The sequence below is a fragment of the Muscardinus avellanarius genome (genome assembly GCF_963383645.1).
Source record: "Muscardinus avellanarius genome assembly, chromosome: Y".
Taxonomy (NCBI): Eukaryota; Metazoa; Chordata; class Mammalia; order Rodentia; family Gliridae; genus Muscardinus; species Muscardinus avellanarius.
Window position 1 is genome coordinate 7,977,573 of NC_137809.1, and position 22,359 is coordinate 7,999,931.

The window sequence follows — 22,359 nt, forward strand, 5'->3', positions numbered from 1 at the left end:
ATTTTAGGACTGATATTTCTAGTTTTTGTGAAGAAAGACTGGTAAGAATACTTTAATAGCAATTGCATTGGATCTGTAGACTGCTCTCAGTAGAATTGCCATTTTTATCTATAATTTTCTTGGTAGAGTGGACATCTTGATGATATTTGTTCTGCGTGTCCAAAAGCGTAGGAGATCTTTTCATTTTCTAAGGTCTTCTTTAAATTTCCTTAGTGTGTAATAGTTTTCATTGTTTGTTTTGTTTTGTTGTACATGGGGTGAACCCAGGGGCATTCTACCTTCAAGCGCTACCCCCAGCCCTACTTTATATTCTTTATTTTGAAACAGGGTCTCAGTGAGTTGCAGAGGGCCTCACTATATAGTCGGGCTGGCCACAACCTGTGACCCTCCTGTCTAACCCTCCCAAGGACCAAGGTTATGAGCGTGTGCCTCCATGCCTGGCCTTGGTTTTATTTATTTCTAGGTATTTTACTGTTTTGAGTGTAATTGGTTTCTGAAGTTCTTTCTCAGCGGATTTATGGTTGGCATGTAGAAAAGCTTTTGCGTTTTGTAGACTGATTTGGTATCCTGCTACTTGTCTTAAGTTTGGTAACCCACTCTTTTGGGTGAATTTTAGTCTCTTCTAAGTACAGAATTATGTCATCTGTGAAGAGAGAAAATTTCAGTTCTTCGTTTCTTATTTGTGTTCTTTAGACTTTTTTCTTTTATTGCTCTGGCTGGGGTTTCTACTATGCAATTGAAAAGGAATTAAGATAGTGGAACTTGTTTCAGTTTTCCTCATTCAGTCTGATGTTGTCTTTGGGGCAAATTCATTTCACCATGTTTAAGAATGTTCTTTCTACTCCACTATCCTGAGTTGTTTGCTTGTTTGTTTGTTCGTTTGCTGCTATGGAGTGTGTATATGTGTGTGTGTGTGTATGTGTGTGTGTGTGTGTGTGTGTATGTGTGTTACTAGTGATAGAGCCCAGGCTCATTCACCTCTGAGCCATACACATAGCTCCATTTTCTGTTTTTTTTATTTTGAAACAGGGCGTCACTATGTTGCAGAGAGCCTCACTAAGTAGCTGACACTGGCAGAGAACCTGCAGTCCTCCTGTCTCAGCCTCCAGAGTACAAGTACTGGGATTACAAATGTGTGTCACCACGCCCAGTTCCTTCAGTCTTTTTTCATGTGAATGGGTGTTGGTTGTTTTCAGATCATTTTTACACCTTCTATTGATATGATCGTGTGATTTTTGGTTCTTAATTTTATCAATGTAGTAAATTACACTTATCTACATATATAATTTACAGGGATCGAACCAGCCGTGGATCCCTGGAATGAAACTGACTTGGTCTTGATGTATAATTTTCTTGATAGCGGTTTAAATGCTAGGAGCTTTTCAACTAACTTCATCAAGGCGATAGTGCTCATTAATTTTTTTTTCTTGAGTTGTCTTCACTTTGTCTTGGTTATTTTATTTTATTTTTTTTAGTGGTACTGGGGTTCCTGGAAGCCCTTTTATCTCCGGGCTACACTCCCAGTCCCATTTTTACATTTTTATTTGGAAACAGGGTCTCCTAAGCCAGCGCACGGGGCTGGCTTCGAACCTGCGTGATCCTCTTGTCTCTGCCTCCCAAGCGCGGGGATTACAAGCGTGCGCCAACACGCAGGCTTTGTCTTGGTTATTGATGAGATACTAAGATTCCCAGAATAGGTTTTAAAGAATTCCACCTCTTTCTTGCTTCATGGAATAGTTTGGGAAGCATTTGTCTTAGCTTCTATAAAAGTTGTACACAATTCAGATGGGATTGCTTCCAAACCCGGTCTTTTCTATGAAAAAACCCTGCTTGCTATTGTAGGGCTAAGTTTTCTATATCCTCTTGACTCAATTTAGATTGTATATATTAGGGTAGGTAAGGGTTTATCAGTCCTGTCTATTTTTACCCAAAAAGGCCAATTTTTGTTTTGCTGGTCTTTTTATGCATTTATTTATTGGGTTTGTTGTTTTCTAGTTTGATGATTTCCGCTCTGTTTTTAACAATTTTCTGTTTTCTACTAGGTTTGAGATTAGTCCTGTTTTTTGAGGACTTTCAGGCATGTCATTCGATTGTTCATTTTGTGACTCTCTGTTGTTCGTACACAGGGGCACTCAGTGCCATGAATTTTCCTCTTAATACTGCCTCTACAGAGTCCCAAAGATGTTTTGTTTCTGCATCTGTTTGGTTCGAGGAATTTATTTAAATTCTCCCTCATTTCTTCTGTGAACACTTTTCATTCAGAAGGATACTATTCATGCTCCATGGATTTATGTACTTTCTCTGGGTCTTGCTGTTGTTGAATTTGACTTTTGTTGCACTGTTGTCTGAAAAGACGCAAGGCAATATAATATTCAGCTGTTGTCTGGAATAGTCCATGTGTATCGAAGTAGATCCATTTAGCTTTTAGTGTCCTTCTGGTCTGAAGCATCTTTACTGTTCTTTTGTCTGGAAGATCCAACTAGAGGTGTGAGAAGTGTGTTGAAGTTTCCCAGTATTATTGTGTTGAGGTCTGAGACTTAATGTCGCAAAGAATTTGTTTTATAAAAGTGGTTGTGCCCGTGTTTGCGTCACAACTTGACAGCTTTTGGCTTGAAGTCTACTGTGTCTAAAAGGTGAGTTGCAACCCTTGCTGCTTTGGGGTTTCATTTGTATGAATGTCTTATTCTGACCCTTCACCTTTAGTTTGTGAATATCTCTGGCTATAAAGTGTGTTCCTCACAAAGAGTATATAGACGGCTCATGTTTTTAAATCCACTTTTTCTGTCTGTGTCCTTTAATTGTGGAATCGAGACTATCGACATTCAATATTCTTATTGAAGGCTGGGTGTGGTGGCACATGCTTGTAATCCCAGCAACTTGGGAGGCTGGGATAAAAGGATCGCAGGTTCACAGCCAGCCTCAGCAACCTTGTGATGCCCTCTAACAACTTAGCAAGACCCTGATTCAAAGTAAGGCATAAAAATATTGGGCTGGAGGTTTAGCTCAGAGAATGACCTCGTTCCAAGTCCCAGTGGTCAATATATACATATGTGTTTATTATATGTGTATATGTGTGATATCCATGTGTTTTAATATATGTTACATGTATATGTTACCTGTATGTATATATTACATATTTTGCATATCTGTGTCCATGTATATGTGTGTGCGTGGGTGTATGTGTGTGTATATATATATAATATATATATGTGTGTATATATATTATATATACACATATATATATAAAATATATATATATATATATATATATATATATTAGGTGATTTTAATTTCCTGTCAATTTTGAGTTGTGTTTTCTATGTACGATAGTGCTTCTCACTTTCTCTAGTGCCAGTCTGGTTGACATGAAACCTATTTTCTGTTTGCCTTGGAAGATTTTTTTATATCTCCATCAGCTCTGAGAGACATCTTGCTGGATAAAGACGTCTTGGCTGGAGATTGTTTTCTCTCAGGATATGGAGGATATTGTCTAGAGTGACTTTTACTGCTTTTACCCGTGAACGTGACGTCACCTGGCCTTTTGCTCTTGACCTATTAAAATTTCTTCCTTGACCTCTGTTGGTCATCATTATGTGACATGTGAGGTTCTTCTCTGATCTTGTCTAAATGAGGTTTGGAGCGTCTTCTGTATGTAAGTGTCCAGCTGTTTTTCAGGTTTGGGTTGATATGAAGCTATCCAAGCCATTTGGGTTTTTCTGAGGCGATTTTTTTAATCCTCCTGGTTATGCTTCTAGGACCTCTTCTTTTTTTTTTTTTTGTGGTACTGGGGTCCATGGAAGCCCTTCTACCTCCGGGCTACACTCCCAGACCTATTTTTACATTTTATATTTGGAAACAGGGTCTCCTAAGCTAGCGGCACGCGGCTAGCTTCAAACCTGCGCGATCCTCCTGTCTCTGCCTCCCAAGTGCGGGGATTACAAGATGTGCCACCATGCCCGGCACTTCTAGGACCTCTTCTATTGCTATTCTTGGGTTTGCTCTTTTAACAGTCTTCCAGATCTCTTGGCATTTTCTGGTCATGTTGAACTGTTTTTTAAGTCGTTGACGGCATGTTCATTTTTGAATAGGCTGTCTTCTAATGGTGAGGCTCTTTTTGCCATGTGGCTGAGTCTGCCAGTGCTGGTGTTTTTCAGTCAAAGTTTCTTTTTACATTATTTTTTTGGGAGCATTGTGATTTATCATCACTTTGGGGTATAGAGGGCCAAAAAATACACGCACACAGATTCCGTGCCCTCGATATTGAGTCCTTCCCTATATGTGCCTTTGATACTGGAATATGGGTAGATTTTTATACATTCATAGCATTATTTCAATGATGAACACTCTTTATAACGAGCCCCTCTCCTTTGCTAGCCTCCTTCAGTCAGTCACGTGGAGTCTCTGTTCATTATCTGATAATGCCTTTATTTCCAAATATCTCTTTAGCTTCCACGTATAAGAGCAAAGTTACATAGATGTACTCGTTTCTTGAGACTGGGTGCTCTCACCCTCTTGAGTTCCATCCATACTTTTGTAAATGGCAAGATTTTGTTCTTTGTTATGGCTGAGTAGACTTCCATGGTCTGTATATGCCAGTCTTGTGATCCATTCATCTATTGTTGGACACCTGGGGTGGGTGGGGGTTTTCATATTTTGTCCATTGTAAATTGTGCTGCTATGAACAGGGATGTGTAAGTATCATTATGATATTCTGATTTCATTCCCTTTGAAAGGATGCCCAGGAGCACAATTGGTGGATCATATGGTAGTACCATTCCCATTCTTAAGAGGCACCTGCACACTTATCTCCGTACAGGTGTACGAGTTTGTAGTCCCACCAAACAGTGTAACTGGTTTTGATTTTCCCATATTCTATCCGCATTTATTACTATATGTATTCCTGACTATTGCCATTCTAACTGGAGTTAGATGGAATGTCAGTGTCCTTTTGATTTGCATTTCTCTGATTGCAAGTGTTGGCTTTTTCCTTTTCTTTTCTTTTTTTTTTTTTTTTTTTTTTTGGTGGTGCTACTGGAGATGGAACTTTTCTACCGCCGGACTACCCTCCCAGACCTATTTTATATTTTTATTTGGAAAAGGGTCTCGGGTCTCTTAAGACAGCAAGTCTGGCTTCAAGCCTGCACGGTCCTCCTGTCTCCACCTCCCAGTGTGGGGGAGGTATGAGCAGAAAAGCAGACACAGGCCGGGCGTGGTGGCGCACGCTTGTAATCCCCACACTTGGGAGACAGAGACAGGAGGATCTCGCAGGTTAGTAGCCAGGCGCATGTGCTGGCTTAAGAGACCCTGTTTCCAAACAAAAATACAAAATAGGTGTCTGGGAGTGTAGCCGGGAGGTAGAAGGGCTTCCAGATACCCCAGTACCACAAAAAAAAAAAAAAAAAAAAAAACCAGACACAGTCTTTCTCCGAGATATACCCCCAGCCGTAGTTTTTATTGTTTAAACTTGAAGCAGAGTCTGACCAACTTGTGGAGAGCCTACGTAGCTGAAGCTAGCCTGGAACTTGTGATTCTCCTATCTTGGCCTCCAACTACTGAATTACAGGCGAACAACCACCTCGCCCAGCTATTGTTTGCGATTTTTATTTCTTCTTTGGAGAAGAGTTTATTCAGTTTGGTTGCCCATTTCTGACCTACTTATTTGTTCTTTAGCATTACATTTTTTAAGCTCCCCCTGTATATTCTAGATATTAGACCTTTGATTGGTTCTTGGTGGATTCCCTTTGCTGTGTTTATTTCACTAACTAATTCTTGTTTTTAATTTCCGGAGCGTTCAGAGTCTTCTTAAGGAGGTTTCTCAATGTACATATATGTTGGAGTGTTGGTCCGACATGCTCGTCTAGTAGTTTGAAAATTTCTGGTCTTACTTTCTAGGTCTTTGGACGACCTTGAGTTGGCTTTTGGGCAGGGTGAGAGGGTAGGGGTTAATTCCATTTTTCTACATATGGATAGCTAGTTTTCCCAACACCATCCTTTGAAAAGGCTCTTCTTTCTCCCGTGTATGCCATCAGTGCCTTTATAAAATATCAAGTGGAGCTGGACGTGGTGGCGCACGCTTGTGATCCCGGAGCTTAGGAGGGAGAGACAGGAGGATCATGCAGGTTCAAAGCCCGCGGCGCTGGCTTAAGAGACTTGTTTCCAAATTTAAAAAGTATAAAATAGGTCTGGGAGTGCAACCCGGAGTTAGAAGGGTTTCGAGCAACACCAGTACCAACAAAATGAATGAATGAATGAATGAATGAATGAGTGCATGAATGAGATCAAGTGGTTATCGATACAGGGCTTTGTTTCTGAGTTTTCTATTCTGTTCTAACCATTGGTCTGTGTGCCTGCTCTTGTGCTAATACCAGGCTCTTTTTATACTGTCCTTGTACTACAATTTGAAGTCAGGTATTGTGATACCTGCAAGCAGGGTTCTTATTGCTGAGAATTGTTCTGGCTCTTCCAGGTCTTTTGTTTTGTGTTCCTTAAGAATTCTAGAACGAACTTCTGTAGGTCTATGAAAAAATGGCCATGGTACTTTGATAGGGATAGATAATGTTGAATGTGTCTACTGAAATTCTTACTTCATTATTATGTCCTGAATTTTCCTCGGAGCCTCTTTTGGTTCCTGTTCAGGATACTGATCTCTTTGCTGATTATGTCCTGTCATGATATATAGGCTTTTGCCGGGCATGGTGGCGCACGCATGTAATCCCCGCCCTTGTGAGGTAGAGACAGGAGGATCGCGCAGGTTCGAAGTCAACCTCACTGGCTTAAGAGACCCTGTTTTAAATTTAAAAAAAAAAAATGAAATAAGTCTGGGAGTGTAGCCCGGAAAGGGTTTCTAGGAACCCCGGTACCATAAAAAAAAAATAATAATAGTAGTAGTAATTGTAATAGTAATAATCATAATAATACTTCTCCAGTCTAACATCTGATGTCTTTGAGCATACCCATAATTATAATTCTAAAATGTTCTGACATTTTCTGCACCTCTAAGTTTGTAATCGCCATGGTTGTATAATTGTGAAAGCTCATTCTTTACTAGCTGGTCATCTTCCTCGTGTTTTCAGGACCCTTTAGTATCTTTATTACATTTTCTAGCTCTCTTTGTGTGGAATTCCTACATCTAACCACCTTCCCTTAACTGTTGTATGCTGTTCTAGAAGTAAATATTCACCGCAAGGTATGCCTTAGCGGGCGCTGGTTGTAGGTAACCTCTGACTGACTGCCAGCCTCTGCATTTTGAGACACACACTTGCTGGTGTGTGGACCTAGGTTGCATTCCCTGGAAACACCCTCCCCCACCCCGTTGCTGTGCTTACTGGAGTCACCTTATGCCCCGTACCTTATGGAGGTCAGGTGGGACCCTGCACTCCAGAGAGCTCTGTGGTCTGCCTCAGTGTTCTTATCCTAGTGAAACCCCTGCTGTCCTCCTAACAGTGGTCACTTGAGATTCTGCAGGCTATCTATGTCAAGGGCCCAGACTGCACGGACTCGTCCTGTGACTGCAGTACGTTCTTATTAAAGCTGTACTGTTCTTGTATCTCCCCCTCTCCTCATGCTGTCCTGCCTGCACATTACTGGGGGCATGGTGCTCCAGGGCACCTAGGCCTCTGTAAACTCACAAACCCTGCAGGTTTGGTATTTTGGGAGACCACTCCCAACCTACCCACACACCCACAGTTAACCCAGGTTTCTGCTGAGAGTCAGTAATCTCACAGGTGCTGCAAGGTGTATTGGAGCCTCTCAGGATCCTGTTAGGAAGAGAACGTTCTCTCACGGTTCTGGTTCCGTCGAGATCTGCTGTGTTCCTCGTAATGATTGCTGGGCAGCCTGGGCGGGCCATCCAGAATGTCCCGGGTGTGGAGAACAGATTACAGTTGGTCTTTGGGTTCTATCCACTGAGTGGATAGGATTGGTTTCTTATTAGTTTCCTGGCATTCTTCTCCGAGGTGTAGGGCAGTGCTCAGAGGTAGTGGGGCATGTTCCCTATACACTGCCATCTTCAAATAGACACTACTGTCAGTAAATGTCGTAGTATTTTTATATGTGTGAGAGATGGTTGGAACAAAAGTGATAAGTTACTTTATCTGGGGAAAAGAATGCATGAGAAATTTAATCAGTTAGAGAGACTGGGGGTGTTGAGTGTTGTTTTTTCTGCTCTCAGTTGTCATTAGTAATGCATAGAAGAAGGAAAAGAATACGTCAAAGGGAAAGAAAATATCTTGTTCTGACAAAAGTTTTTAACCATGGAGAAAGAGTATAGACAACAACTTGGTAAGCTCTGTTTGATGTGATAAGCTCTGGTATTCAAGGAGCCATAAGGCACTTTTTAAAGAGAGAGACCTACAGACAGAGAAACGAGCAGAGTGAGGGACTCGCAGTGATAAAGAGAAAGATAGAAAACCCCATAAATGTGCAAAAGGCAGAAAAAATAAAAGTTGCCACATATAGTGTATATACAAGTGTGTGTGCGTGCGTGTGTGTGTGCGTGTGTTTTGTTTGGGGGATGGAACATTCTACCTCCGAGCTACACCCCCACCCTGCTTTCTTATCTTTATTTTGAAACAAGGTCCCACTGAGTTGCAAAGGGCCTCACTTAGTTAAGTAGCTGAGGCTGTCCTCAGACTTTGGTCATCCTGCCTCAGCCTCCCAAATATGGGAATTACTGTTAAGTTGGGTCCTGCACTCATGTGACTTTGTGTCACATGACCTCTGCAGGGCAAGGGAGGGGCTGAAACCCCCGCGAGAATTGGGCGTTCCCGTGAGTGAACCCTCATCTCTCGAGATGCATACCTTGAAAAGGAGAGCCCGCGTCCTCAAACTTCGGACAGGCGCGACGGCCCCACGGTGCCTCTCCCTGATCCCCCGGAGAGCCGTGCCATTAAAACTTTACATGCCACGTGTACCGGACCTCTCTCGTGTTTTTCACACTCCGCCATACGCACATTATTTTTATTTTACTGCATTAATTTTTTATTTTACTTATCATTTGGTGCTGAACCGGGAGAACTCTTGGGTCCCTCCCCCCCTTTTTTTTTTTTCTGTTTTCTCTTTTTATTTTTACTCTCTTTTTGAGCCCCGGACTCTCTGACCCGCCAGCAGCTCGACTGTGAGGTCCCACACCAGCGCTCCGCTTGCAGGCGTTGCTCCCACCACTGCCGCCGCTGCCGCCCCATGTCTACCCGGACCGTAAGCCTTCTTCCCCAGCCCCGCACTCTCCGGGAGAGCCGGCGGCCTTCTTCCCGCCCTGGGCTCTGCTGAGAGTCCGCGGCCATCTTTCCAGCCACGAGCTCTGCTGAGAGCTCGCGGCCATCTTTTTGGCCCCATGCTCTGCTGAGAGCTCGTGGCCATCTTTTCGGCCCCACGCTCTGCTGAGAGCCGGTGGCCATCTTTCTGATCCCGCACTCTGCTGAGAGTCTGCGGCCATCATTCCAGCCCTGCACTCTGCTGAGAGCCAGTGGCCATCTTTTCCTGCCCACGCGCTCTCTTCTGGAGCGCCGATGGCAATCTTTCACTGCCACTGCGGCCACAGCCACCACTGCCAGGGCGTGCAGGCTCCGACGGCCGCCAGGCTGCCAGTTCCACCCGCCCGGAGCCAGGCTCCTTGGGTGATGCTGACACCTGCTCTGCTCCTGCCTGCCACTTGGACCTCCTAAAACCGCCGTTCCCGCCTGCCCACGATGCCCGCCGCTGGAATGAGACTGCGTCGCCAGCGGACTGCGCCACACTGCGCGCCTATGTCTTCTCCGCGCCTGGCGTTGCTTAGACCCGCCTGCCGGGGCCGCCTGCCTCCTCCATCTATGTGGCCGCCACTCTGCTAAACAGCCCCCAGCCCGCCAAGTCCAGCCCGCACTCCAGCTGGTTCCCCCTCTCGGACTCGTGCCCTGGTGCCCTTCACCCTGTGCCTGCCCACCCCTGCTGCCTGGGCCTGGCCATTCCGGAGTCGGCGGCCATCTTTCCGGCCCGAGCCAGGCAGCTTGGCACTTGCTCTGCCAGCCAACCGCCTGCGCGGGCCAAGACCTCCGCCTGCCGCTTGGACGTCCTAAAGCACCGTTCCAGCTTGGTTCTCCGGTCACTGCTGGGACCTCTGGCCGGTTTGCCCCACCCGCCCCGAGCCAGGCTCACTGGCGGTGCTCCTCGGGGCCCAGCCTCAGCGTCTGGCGCATGCCTGGAAGCCATTTTGTCTTCACGCCGCGGGCCCGGCAAGCCACGCCGCCTGCGCGCCCCCACTGATCCCGCCAGCCGCCAGTGCCGTCCACACCAACTACCGGCATCCGCACGCCCTGGCTCCACCGCGCCCCCAGCAGCTTCTCAGCGCTTCTGTCACAGCCAGCGCTGGCCGACATCACTATACTCCGGTAAACTGCCTCCTTCCCTTGGTTAGCGGTTCCGGACTTGGGTCTTCTGGTCCACTGGGACCTTAAAATCCAAGCGCTTGGTGACCCATTGTCCCATGGTCCACTGGGACCACCCTGTGGATGACCAGGTCATCCTCCGGTTTTGAGAAGGAATGAAGACGTTCTTCCCTATCTCTTAACCTCCGTTTCCGAACGATTGAGCAGGGAAATCGGGGACGCCCATTTCCTGTTCTTCGTTTCTGCCCGCAAACCAATTATGGGGAGTCGAACCTTTATACTAGCAGATGCCCTGAGAGCCTGTCTGCCTTGATACGAGTTGGAAAATAGGTTGCCGTGGCCCAGGAACAGTTAGGAACTTTTCTAAGTGGTCTGGTATCCCTCCAAATGCTCTCCCCCATCAGCTTCCATTTATTTTCCCGCCAGCTGCCATTTTGTGATGGCGCATAGTCACTGCCTGGTGATGTCACAGTCGCCATCTTGGCCCGCGCCAGACTGCAATTTTGCTGGGCGGCCCGCGTGGGCGCGCCCTAGGTGCTGTGGGAAACGCCGGGGCTGGGGCGACACCCTCTGCCCGTGGGGAGTCTGCGTTGCCATTCTTGCCGGACACCAGCCCCGGGACGCACTCTTTGTGAGTATAGGTCCGTCACAGCTGACAGAACCTTAACATAGCATCTAAGTTTTAATTCCAGAGAGAAACAGGCGGAAATGGAGCGTACACTCCGACTTTGCCAAAAAGCAGATCCCTGGTAGCTGCCCTTCAGCTGGCGGTGGCAGCTCAGCCCTCTGGAGCGCCACCTAGGTGTGGAGGACTGCAACAACAACTACCTCCAGGAGCCTGTCTCAAGTGGGGCAAAGCCACGCCTACCAATCTGACTGCTCGGCGTGTGGCCAGGAGGGCCACTGGAACAGTGCCCTTGGAAAAGGGTGAGCCCCAGGTGCCTCAACAAAGGGGGAGCACCTTTCCAGACCAGGCCCCGCCGCTGGCCCTACTCAGCCGCTGGCCCTACTCAGCCTGGCTGAAGACTGATGGCTCCTGGATCCCTCAACCTCCATCCTCTTTGCCAGCTCAGGGTAGCTCTCCAGGTACTGAGTAAGCCAGTCTCCTTTTTGGTCGCCTGCTCAATCTCATGATTTGTTTTTTTCTTTAATAGCCCTTGCCTGTTCAAGCCTCCTCAAGCGCACATCACTAAGCTGTCCAGGGTAACCTCCAATTCGCACCGCAGCTATGCACCCACCTGCACCCCCTTCTGGGGGACTGGACTCCCGACTCCTCCCGGCCTGGGGCCCCTGACGACGCCCCTTGAGAGCAGGAAGAAGCTAGAGGGTCCAACATCATCCATTATCCCTACCATCAAAAGGCCGGAATGTTAAGTTGGGTCCTGCACTCATGTGACTTTGTGTCACATGACCTCTGCAGGGCAAGGGAGGGGCTGAAACTCCCGCGAGAATTGGGCGTTCTCGCGAGTGAACCCTCATCTCGCGAAAAGCATACCTTGAAAAGGAGAGCCCGCGTCCTCAAACTTCGGACAGGCACGCGGGCCCCACGGTGCCTCGCCCTGATCCCCGGGAGAGCCGTGCCATTAAAACTTTACATGCCACATGTACCGGACCTCTCTCGTGTTTTTCACACTCCGCTGTATGCACATTATTTTTATTTTACTCGCATTTAATTTTTTATTTTACTTATCAATTACAAGCTTGCGTTTTTATTAATCTCGTTTCATTTGTGCGTTGCAGTTATCATCACGCTGAGGAGCAGTGTGATACTTGGTGTAATTCCCTCTGAGTCCCACCCCACCCCAACCTCACTCCCTCCCTATTCCTGTCTGTGAGACTAGTGAAATAAGGCTATGTGCACAGACCTTCGTAAACGCACAAAGCCTCATTTAGACTATTTTCTTCATCGTGATTCCTTTTCCCCTTCCGACTTCCATCTCCCTGTTTCCTTCCCTTCCATTATTCTCCTGGTGTCGCCTCAGTAATCTCAAGTTCCTTCTGTTTTTCTGTTTTCTCTCTAGCTTCCACTGGTGAGAGAGACCATAAAACCCTTTGCTTTCTGAGTCGGGCTGCTCTCTCTCAGCATAATATTCTCTAGTTCTGACCGTTTTCCTTAAGATGTCATATGTTTTGTTCTGTATGCCTGAGAGAGAATTTCATGGTGCATATCATATCACATTTTCCTTATCCAGTCATCTTTTGGCAGGTACCCAGGTTGGTTTCATAATTAGCCAATTGTGAATTGAGCGGCTGCACATGGAGAGGGATGTGCATGTATCAGTATAGTATTCTAACTTTAATCCTTTTGGAAAGATACCCCTCAGAAGCCTACCTGGGTCATATGTTGATTCCATTCCTACTCTTTTTGAGGAACCTACCTTCTGACCTCCGTAGTGGTTGTACTGATTTGTAGTTTCCTCACAAATGCATGAGAGTTCCTATTTCCCCACTTCCTTGCCGGCACTTGTTATTTCTATTCTTGACGATTTCCATATTGGAGTTCCATCTAAACTGGAATTCAGATGGACTCTGTGCCATTTTGATTTGCATTTCCCTGGTGGGTAATGAAGCTGAACTTTCTCAAAGTATTTATTGGCCATTTCTGTTTCTTCTTTTGAGAAGTGTCTTGTTCAGTTCAACTGCCCTTTTCTTTCGGGGGGAAAACACATTCTTTAGTGTTAAGTTCCCTTCGTTACGGTTATTTATGTGTTAGATATTAGTACTCTATCACGGGAGCGGCTGGCAAAGATTTTCTCCCATTCTGTAGGCTTTGTCCACAGCTATTCTTACTTTTTTGTTGGTTGGTTTGCATTTTTACATTTTATTCTTTCCCCTGGACCAGATATATGCAGTACATTCTCATGTGACATGAGAGGGAGTGACAGGAGCCACAGCTCCTATTCAACTCTACAGTCATAAGGGTGAAGATTATTAGAAAATACTTCTTTAGCTTTAGCAAAACCAGTACAATGAAGAATGTTGTAATCAGTAAGAATGAAATCAAGTCAGAAAACTTTGAAGAAGTAATCCAGGCGAAAGTTGGGTGAAATAATGCCATGAGAAGCAGAGGAGAGCATTTCATAAATGGAAGGGATGTTAAGGAGGGAAATTCGATGACCGAAATGAATTTGGATAGAATCTTAGAAGGAACAACTTCAGAAACACATATATATTGGAGAGGAAGAATGCTTTTTCTTCTAAACGTTCTCTCCTTGAAATGATCATGTAATTGTTTTAAAATTAAATGTCCAGTTTCACAAGGAAGAGAGAATTATGGAGGTGGACTGCGCAGAGAGCCCGTCTCTTCGCGGAGAGATGACTACATGTCACCAAGAGATGATGGTTACTCCGCTCAAGATGGGTAAAGGAATCCGTTGATTAAAAGTTAAATATTTTAAACTAAATAATTTGATGAAATTTAATTTACATTCAACACAGCACGCATTCTGATCTAGCGCCAAAACATGGAACATTTTTTTGAAGCCTCTACGCTGGAATCAAACCATACTTTGAGGTTTTGTTTATTTATTTGCTTATTTGTTTGTGTATGTTTGGCAGTACTGGGGATGGAACCCAGGGGCATTCTACCCCCGAGCTACACCTCAAGCCCTATTGTTTATTCTTTGTTTTGCCATAAAGCGTCTCGCTGGGTAGCAAAGAAGCAGCTGAGGCTGTCAGCAAACTGTGATTCTCCGGGCTCAGGTCTCAGGATGCTGAGATTAAAAACCTGTGCCACCACATCCTGCAACAGTGAGGATTTATGTATCAGTCCTTTTCCTTAACATAATATTTGCAAGCTTTAAACATATGACGGCATGCATAAAGAGTCCTTGTACTTTATGGCTTACCATCCCACCGTTTGTATTTTAACACAGTTTACCCAAACACTTGCTGTGGTTACCTCTAGCACAGGTTACCAAATACAACTCATCTATTTGTAAATAGATGAGTACATTTTTTAAAACTATTCTGGGCCTGAGGGAATGGAATTGCTGGGTCATAGTGACACATTACACACCTGCAGGTTTTCCATAGGCAGAACTCCAGGATTTTTCTTTGTACGTGCTCCTCAAAAGTTAGTATCCTCAGATGGCACGGCGGCTCACGCCTGTAATCTCAGTACTTGGGCGGCTGAGACAGGAGGATTGCGGGTTCAAGGCCAGCCTCAGCAACCTAGCGAGACTCACAAACGACCAAGAGTGGTCCTGGTTAAAAAAAAAAGCAAAATGAACATAGTGGGCATGCTGGTGCACACTTGTAATCCCAGTGCTTGGGAGGCTGAAACAGGAGGACCGCGGTTCAAGGCCGGCCTCAGCTACTTAGTGATGCCCTCTGCAACGTAGTGAGACCCCGTTTCAAAATAAAGAAGAAAAGAAAAGGCTGAAGCTATAGCTCAGAGGTAGAGGTAGAATGAACCTGGGTTCAATCTCCAGTACCACCCACCAAAAAAAAAAAAAAAAAGAACAAGGTCTGGGTTATAGCTCGGAGGTAGAGTGCTCCTGAGAGAAATTCCCAGTACCAAAAAATAAATAAATACTAGAGTTGATATTGTCTGAAGCCAGTCCCCCGTGGAAATTGTCATGTATATACACAGTGTTTATGTTTGATTTGAATTTTATTTTTTTGAATACTAGTGATAATTGTATTACAGCCTTAGGTTTACCCAATTTGTAGAAGTAATCTACTCAAGTATTTTGCTCATCTTTTAAAGTTTCTTATGTTTAGTTAATATTAATTATTATTGAACACAACATTATTTTTCATTTTGTGCCTTAAGTTATTCAAGCCGAGTCTATTCAAGTTCCAGAGACACCAAGGATTATGTTCAACCGGCTAGAGACTATGCATACCGTGATTATGGCCATTATAGTTCTCGGGATGAACGTTACTCTAAAGGCTATAGGTACATTAAGTTTTATTTTTTTACCCAACAGATTACTTGAATTGTTTGTTTCCATTGAACTAAAGGTTTGCTTGTTGTAATTTAGTGATCGTGACGTCTATGGAGCAGATCGTGATAGGACTTATTCTGATCTTCCAAGTGGAGGCTCTTACAGAGATACATATGAGAGTTATGGTGAGTGTCTGGTTACCAATTACCAGCCCAGATTATAATCTTAATGAACTCTTTCTTATGAAGGGAAAACATCATCCTTCTTGACAATTTGATTAGCTGGATAAACTTATTGTTGTTATTGTTTTAAAATAATGAATACTTGTTGGGTTTTTTTTTTTTTTAGAGGTACTGGGGTTCCTGGAAACCCTTCTACCTCCAGGTTACACTCCCAGACCTATTTTTACATTTGTATTTGGAAACAGGGTCTCCTAAGCCAGCGTGAGTGGCTGGCTTCGAACCTGCGCGATCCTCCTGTCTCTGCCTCCCAACCACGGGGATTACAAGTGTGTGCCCCCAAGCCTGGCTGAATACTTGTTTTTAAGAGTAAACCGGAAGTATTATTTTTCCAGTTTGAAAAAAATTGTTTGAACACATGAACATGGAATGTTCAAGATAAGAAGCATAGAAACAAAATGCTCGATCCTCATTTCAGCCCATTTTCAGGAAATAAAGGCAGTTCTCCAAGTTATTTAATATGCTTGTGTATGTGTGTGTGTGTGCGTGCGTGCATGTGTGCGTGCGTGAGTGTTTGTGTGTGTGTGTGTTTGTGTGTTTGTGTGTGTGTGTGTGTGTGTGTGTGTGTGTGTGTGTGTGTTACTGGGGTTTCAGGAAGCCCTTCTAACCTCTGGCCTACACTCCCAGACCTCATATGTATGTATGTATGTATGTATGTATGTATGTATGTATGTATGTATGTATGTATGTATATACTTTTTTTTTAGTTTGGAAACAGGGTCTCTTAGGCCAGCACAGCTGGCTTCCAACCTGCGGGAATCCCGTCTCTGACTCTCAAGCGCGGGGATGACAAGCGTGCGCCGCCACACCCGGCTTTAATATGCTTTTTACATTTTTTTATTTGATATTTGATGCTCCAGGAAGCTCCCGTGATGCTCCACCTGCACGAGGGCCCCCACTGACTTATGTTGCAGACAGCCGCTATGATGATTACAGCAGCTCAAGAGATGGATATGGTGGAGGTCGCGAAAGTTACTCAAGTTACCGAAGTGATATCTACTCAAGCTACCGAAATGATGTCTACTCAAGTGGTCGTGAGCGTGGTGGTAGACAAGAACGTGGGCTTCCACTTTCTATGGGTAGGGCATGCCCTGCCCCTCGTGAATCCTATGCTAGTTCCAGGTGTGGGGGTACAAGAGGAGTTTATGGGGGAAGCCGATCTGAAGGAGGACACCGAAGCAGATACCAAAAATAATATCCAAGTTTAGTTACACTAAACTACTTGGCCGAAAGAAAAATAAAATGCCACTCTCCATGTTACTTGAGCACTACAGAGAGAAATATGTTGTTTCTTATGGTTGGGTCATATATTAACTTTCTTTCCATGAAATACTTTAGATTCTAAGATGAAAAAGTAAAACTGTTCAAAGTATTTCTGTCCTTGTTGGGCAAAAAGTAAAATTGTTCAAAGTACTTCTATACTTGTTAGACAAAACTAAAATTGTTTGAAGGAATACTACCCTTGTTAGACAAACATTGAAATTGTTCAAAGTAATTTTATACTGTTAGGCAAGAATTGTAATTGTTCAAAGTAATTCTGTACTTGTTAGACAGAAAGTAAAGTTGTTCAGAGTAATTCTGTACTTACTGGACAAAAAGTCCAATTGTTCAAAGTCATTGTTTAAAGTAATCCTATACCTGTTAGACGGTAAGTAAAAGTGTTTGAAGCAATTCTATACTTGTTAGGCAAAAAAGTAGAAGTTCCCAGTTTGGATTAAATATTTGTATTATAAAGTTTGAGAATAAAGATGGTGAAGGAAATGACATTTGCTGAGTGTGTATGTGGGAAAGGAGGGGGGTAACTGCGGATTGGACCCCAGAGGTGTTAAATGTCCTAAGGACATCCTCAGCCCTATTTTGTTGTTGTTGTTTATTTATGAAATAGGGTCTCTCTACATTGCCCAGCCTGGCCTGAAACTTAGGATCCTTCTATTTCAGCCTCCCAAGTACTGGGCATTATAGGTGTGTGCCACCCTATTATATGTTTTTGTTTTTATGTTTTGACCAGATACACAAGCTTAAGATCACATTTGATTGGAAGACAAATTGCGCTCTTGTTTAAATTTTACCTTTATGCCTCGAAGCCTAAATCTTTATACGGTTAGGCTCATAGTCTAGCAAGTTTTATATGTTCTCTAGTTCATCAGACAAGACAGCCAAATAAACCCAAGTTTGCCTTTAAATATTTAGGGGTACAACAAAGCCTGCAACACGGAATCTGGTCAGAAATTTGTTTTAAGAAATATGGCGTAGCTGGGTGTGGTGGCGCCCACGCTTGTAATCCCGGCGCTTAGGAGGCGGGGACAGGAGGATCACGCTGGTTCGGAGCCAGCCGCGCTAGGGGAATCAGCTTGAGCCCAGGAACATTCTAGCTCTGAACCTCTGACCTATACCCCCAGCTTGCTTTTACTTTGTTGTTGTTGTGTTGTTGTGTTCTTGTTGTTGTTGTTGTTGTTGTTGTTTAAACAGGATCTTGCTGTGTTCCACAGGGCCTCACAAGTGTGCTGAAGCTGACCAGGAGCCTGTGATCCTTCTGTCTCAGCCTTCCAAGTTCTGGGATTACAAGCATGCACCACCATGCCCGGCACAAGATGGAATTTTAAATTTAGGTAAAGATCAGTAGCAACGCCATTAACATTAACGTTTTAACATTTAAACACTGAGTTCTTTTGGAATATTAATGTGTAACTACTACGGAAAGATTGTTAAATCTATGAAAAACTTGGAAGCTAAAAGTTTAGTTGAAGTATCTCAAATGCAAAGCCAGTAAAGATGAAGATTAAGCTGCATTTTTGGGGTTTAATCAAAACCAAACCTACCTGTGCATCCTAACTAAATAAAGATGCGCAAAACGGCAACAGTTAAAGAGGTCCCTGTGTATGCATTAGGGCAGAAATCCGTAGTTGCATAGAGAAACATAAGCCTATACAGTCCCAGTTACAGAGAAAAGCACAATTTTCCTTCATGGCAACTGTGTGGGGAGGTACATGTATTTTATCAGCATCCCCCATTGTGTACTTTTGAAGAAAACAGGTGCCTGAACTACCTAGCAATTGCTAGTGATTGCTGGAGGTTCATATTTTAATGAGGGCAAGGGCTACCTCTTTTGAACCAGCCAGAAGAGGCAGAGGTTCTTTCTTTCTTTTTCTTTTTTTCCTTCTCCTTTCAACTCCTCCTCCTCCTCCTCCTCCTCCTCCTTTTTTTTTTTTTTTTTTTGTGTGTGTGTGGTACTGGGGTGGAACCCAGGGTCTTTTCTATCTCCAGGCTATACTCCCAGACCTTTTTTTTTAATGTTTTATTTGGAAACAGGGTCTCACTAAGTTGATGAGAGCCTCACTAAGTAGCTGAGGCTGGCTTCGGACCTGTGCGATTCTCCTGTCTCAGCCTCCCAAGCGCGTGGATTACAAACATGCGTCACCACGTAGGCCTGGCGAGGCAGGGTTTCTGATGAATGTTAACCTCTCAAAATACGGTTAACCTCTGTGCTTGGACATGCACAGTTCGTACAAATTTTTAGGACCTAAGCACTCCACTGGCCCACCATCCTTGCATAAGGAACTCCTGGTTGCAGGTGGAGAAGCCATTTACCCCTCACTCCACATTTGTCAAACACAGAAAACAAAAGCAAAATCAACAACAACCCAGGCGACTCTTAGGTATGAAAGCCTGGGTTTGTTTACATGGTGAATTCTTTCCTGTGCTTGAGAATCCAGCAGATGATTGACCTGTTCTAGGAGCTGAGAGTTCACGGGTATTGGAGGAAAGCCAAATGTTGGAACTTAATTCCCCTCTGAAAAGTATGGATCACGTGTACATGCACAATTGTGCACGGTCAGAGCGATAGAGGGATGAATGTCACTGCCTGTACAAGAGGACTGTCACTGCCTATTTGAAGACTGAGATCTGTGATTAAAGCAGCATTTGCCCTGAGGAGACTAAATTTGTGCCCGATGGTCAACCTTCACCCCAGATACATCGTGAAATTATTGGAGCAGTCCCCTGGGACTCAGAAAAGAGGGACATCATCAGGGTTAAGAGGGGCTCTGCATAAAGGTGGTAGAAAATAGCACAGAGCGAACTTCTTTAGGGCGGGTTTACAGTCACAGAGGCACTTGTGTGTAGAGGAAGAAGGCTGAGGGTGGCTGTAGAAGACATGTTCTGAAGATCAGTGAAGCTTCAGTGACATGCAGCACAGCCGTCTTGTCAGTGCCGCAGAGACATCACCTTCAGCAGGAAAAAGAATGCATGTAGTATCCATTGTGAAAATAGTCCTATGCCTCCTAGTCCCCTAGAGAAACTGAGAGCTCAGTTTGTGCACTCTTTTTCCCGGGAACCAGAAATACTGGCTTTTCAACACTGCGTCACGTGCCTGCTCAAAGGACCTGTTCTCTCCTGGCTTTCTACTTACTACCCAAGGTAGTGGTACAGAGCTTATGAGCCAGACAGAGGTCCTTGTCCTCCCTAATGACCTGGAAGGGAAAGTGAGAGAAAGGTCAACTTTCAGTCTCCGTGTGCCAGCATCCAGTGAGCAAACCCAAAAGGAGTCAAAAGAACTGCTAGCACTCAGTAGCTTCTTTGCCATACTCCAGCAGCCAAACTCCACGCCCTCAAGTGTGAATGTCTCCCACCCAGGAGAGTTTATGAGGCAAGTGTCCATTCTAGGCAAGCTGGCAGAAGAACAGAGGTCCGATGCACGGCAGATGAGTGAGCGTGAGAGAGTGTGTGGTGTGTGTGAGCAGGGCATGCGTGTAATGTATGTAACATATATACATTTATACTGCACGTCTCCCAACCTTCTGTCTCCGTAGAAAGGAGACGGGGGTGGGGAGAGGGAGGGAGGGGAGGGATAAAGAGACACGGAGAGCGCGTGTACACGCGCCCATGCACGCACGCGGGCACACACACTGGCTTAAATGGCAGAGTCTCTTGAGGGCGATGTGGTGGCAGCTTCTGGTCCAGGGCCATCCCAAGGCTCTTTCAGTGGCACTGTAGAAAGACACGGATTGTGTCTGCAGGAACACCGGGAGGGGCGCTGGCTAGCATTCTGTTGCCCCTGAACGCCTGTACACATGCCCGGGAGTATGATGATTCTTGTTGACCCTTCATTCCTGAGTTTATGGAATGCTTTACTGCCTGACTACTTTCATTCCAAGGGTACTCAGGAGTCCCCCTGTGTGGGTGAAAGGTGGAGGAGACCAGCTCCAGCTCCAAGAAGGTATGACACTGAAAGTAGAAAGTCCCAGGCCGAGTGGACTGGAGCCCCCTCATCCATTAGCCCTTTGGCCCAGCTGCCCTGGACTCATCTACACTGGGTTGGGCAAACACAGGGCCCCATTCCTCTGTCTACATGCTTGTGCTGCCGAGATCCTTACTAGTTTGTGCAGTGTCCTCTGGTCTGTCAGTTCTTTGGTCCAGCTTTCTCTGGGGTAAACATTGACGATTCTGGTAAACATCTCCCCGGGAATCCCATAGTGAACCGCGATGCTTAGCCAGCCCGCCCATGAGCTTCTTCTGCTCTCCATCTCCCAAACGTGGAGGCCTCAGCAAGCCAGCTATCTGTGTTGGTGTTCCCCTTGGCCCACAAGGTACACAGGATAAAAGGTTGGAGGGGATGGTTTATAACAGTGGCCCATGAATCCGCAGGGCAAGCAATGCTGATGGAGGGAGTTAGATTTGAACTAAGGGAGAGGTAAGGCAACCTCACCTCTCACACACCACACATTCAGGTGCAACAATGGAAGGGCCAGTGTGGGAATCCGCCCTGTGGGAGGACCGTAAAGGGGGTCTCTGAATTAGCGTCCAGCTTTTCTCTGGTTGCCCTGTGAAGGGGTGAAATCGGAGTCCTCTGTGGCTTCCCTCAGCGACATCGCTGTTTGTCTTCTTTGCCTCTGTCTTCCTCATAGTAAAAGGATGCATCCAAGCTCTTACTTTTGAGAGCCAAGGACTCGGAAAAACACCTTGGTTCACGGGCATCAAGGGGTTTCAGCTGGAGAAAAGGTGTGAGGTCACCGTCACCTGCCAACCTGCCCCACCCAGGTGTTGGGTGAGAAAGTGAGAGTGGCTGCAGCAGGACACGCCCCCGAGACTGGCATGGCCAGAACAATGTTAAAATTTAAAATTAAATCGCCACTGAATTTTGAAATTGCGGGGCGGAGAAGACAGCAGAGGGAGAGAAATACAACACCCTAGTGAGTGAAAGTGACACGGCGACAGACTCAAGGAGAGAAAGTCAGCGAGGGAAAGAGAGAGGAAGAGGGAGACAAGTCGGGCAAACACAAATGCAGTATGACCACTGGAAGGGTGAGTCATTCTAACGCTTGACCTTCCTAGGGAGAAGACTTCCACAGAGGGATGGTTGTGCCCTGGCAGGAGGCCAAGTCTCCCAACACCTGCAGGGTGTTGGGCCAAGTCTCCCAGCAACCTGGGTAGGTGACTGCAGCCGTGCAGAATGAACCAGAGGCTATGTCGCTGGGTGCGGGAGGCAAGGTCAGTTGACAGCATGGACACTGACTTAACACCACATCCACACACTGTGCCTTTAGTGGGACCTGGCAGGAGGAAGACTGCCAGTGGGTCCCAGGTTTGGGCTCCACCAAGATCTCAGTAAGCTGCATCGGTCCGGGTGGTCCCCAGGACCCGCACTGGCCCTGGAGCCTACAGAGGGCAGCAACAGGCTCTGTGCCTCATGCGTGAACCCCAGTGTACACCTCCCTTCCCTGTAGCGCAGGTCTGAGGAGGAAGTGGGGGTGACAGAGTTTCCAGGCAGGCAGAGACACTTAGATGGGGTGAGGACACTTTTCAAGCTGCCCTCCCTTTCCAGTGTAGGAGGCAGCACCTTCCTAACAGCCTACACCAGAGGTAGGAGCG

General features: G+C 45.5%; 1 protein-coding gene across 1 annotated transcript; it reads left to right on the top strand.

The window, feature by feature from the left end:
* Positions 1 to 7,351: 7,351 nt before the first annotated feature.
* LOC308279530 (RNA-binding motif protein, X chromosome-like) lies at positions 7,352 to 22,185 on the top strand (the record flags this gene model as incomplete). The annotated part of the gene is made up of 10 exons (XM_080719656.1): positions 7,352 to 7,357; positions 7,444 to 7,513; positions 13,614 to 13,722; positions 15,139 to 15,264; positions 15,350 to 15,438; positions 16,353 to 16,614; positions 20,646 to 20,707; positions 21,354 to 21,535; positions 21,823 to 21,917; positions 22,035 to 22,185. The coding sequence occupies 10 exons, from the start codon at positions 7,352 to 7,354 to the stop codon at positions 22,183 to 22,185; spliced, it is 1,152 nt and encodes a 383-aa protein (XP_080575782.1).
* Positions 22,186 to 22,359: the final 174 nt, after the last annotated feature.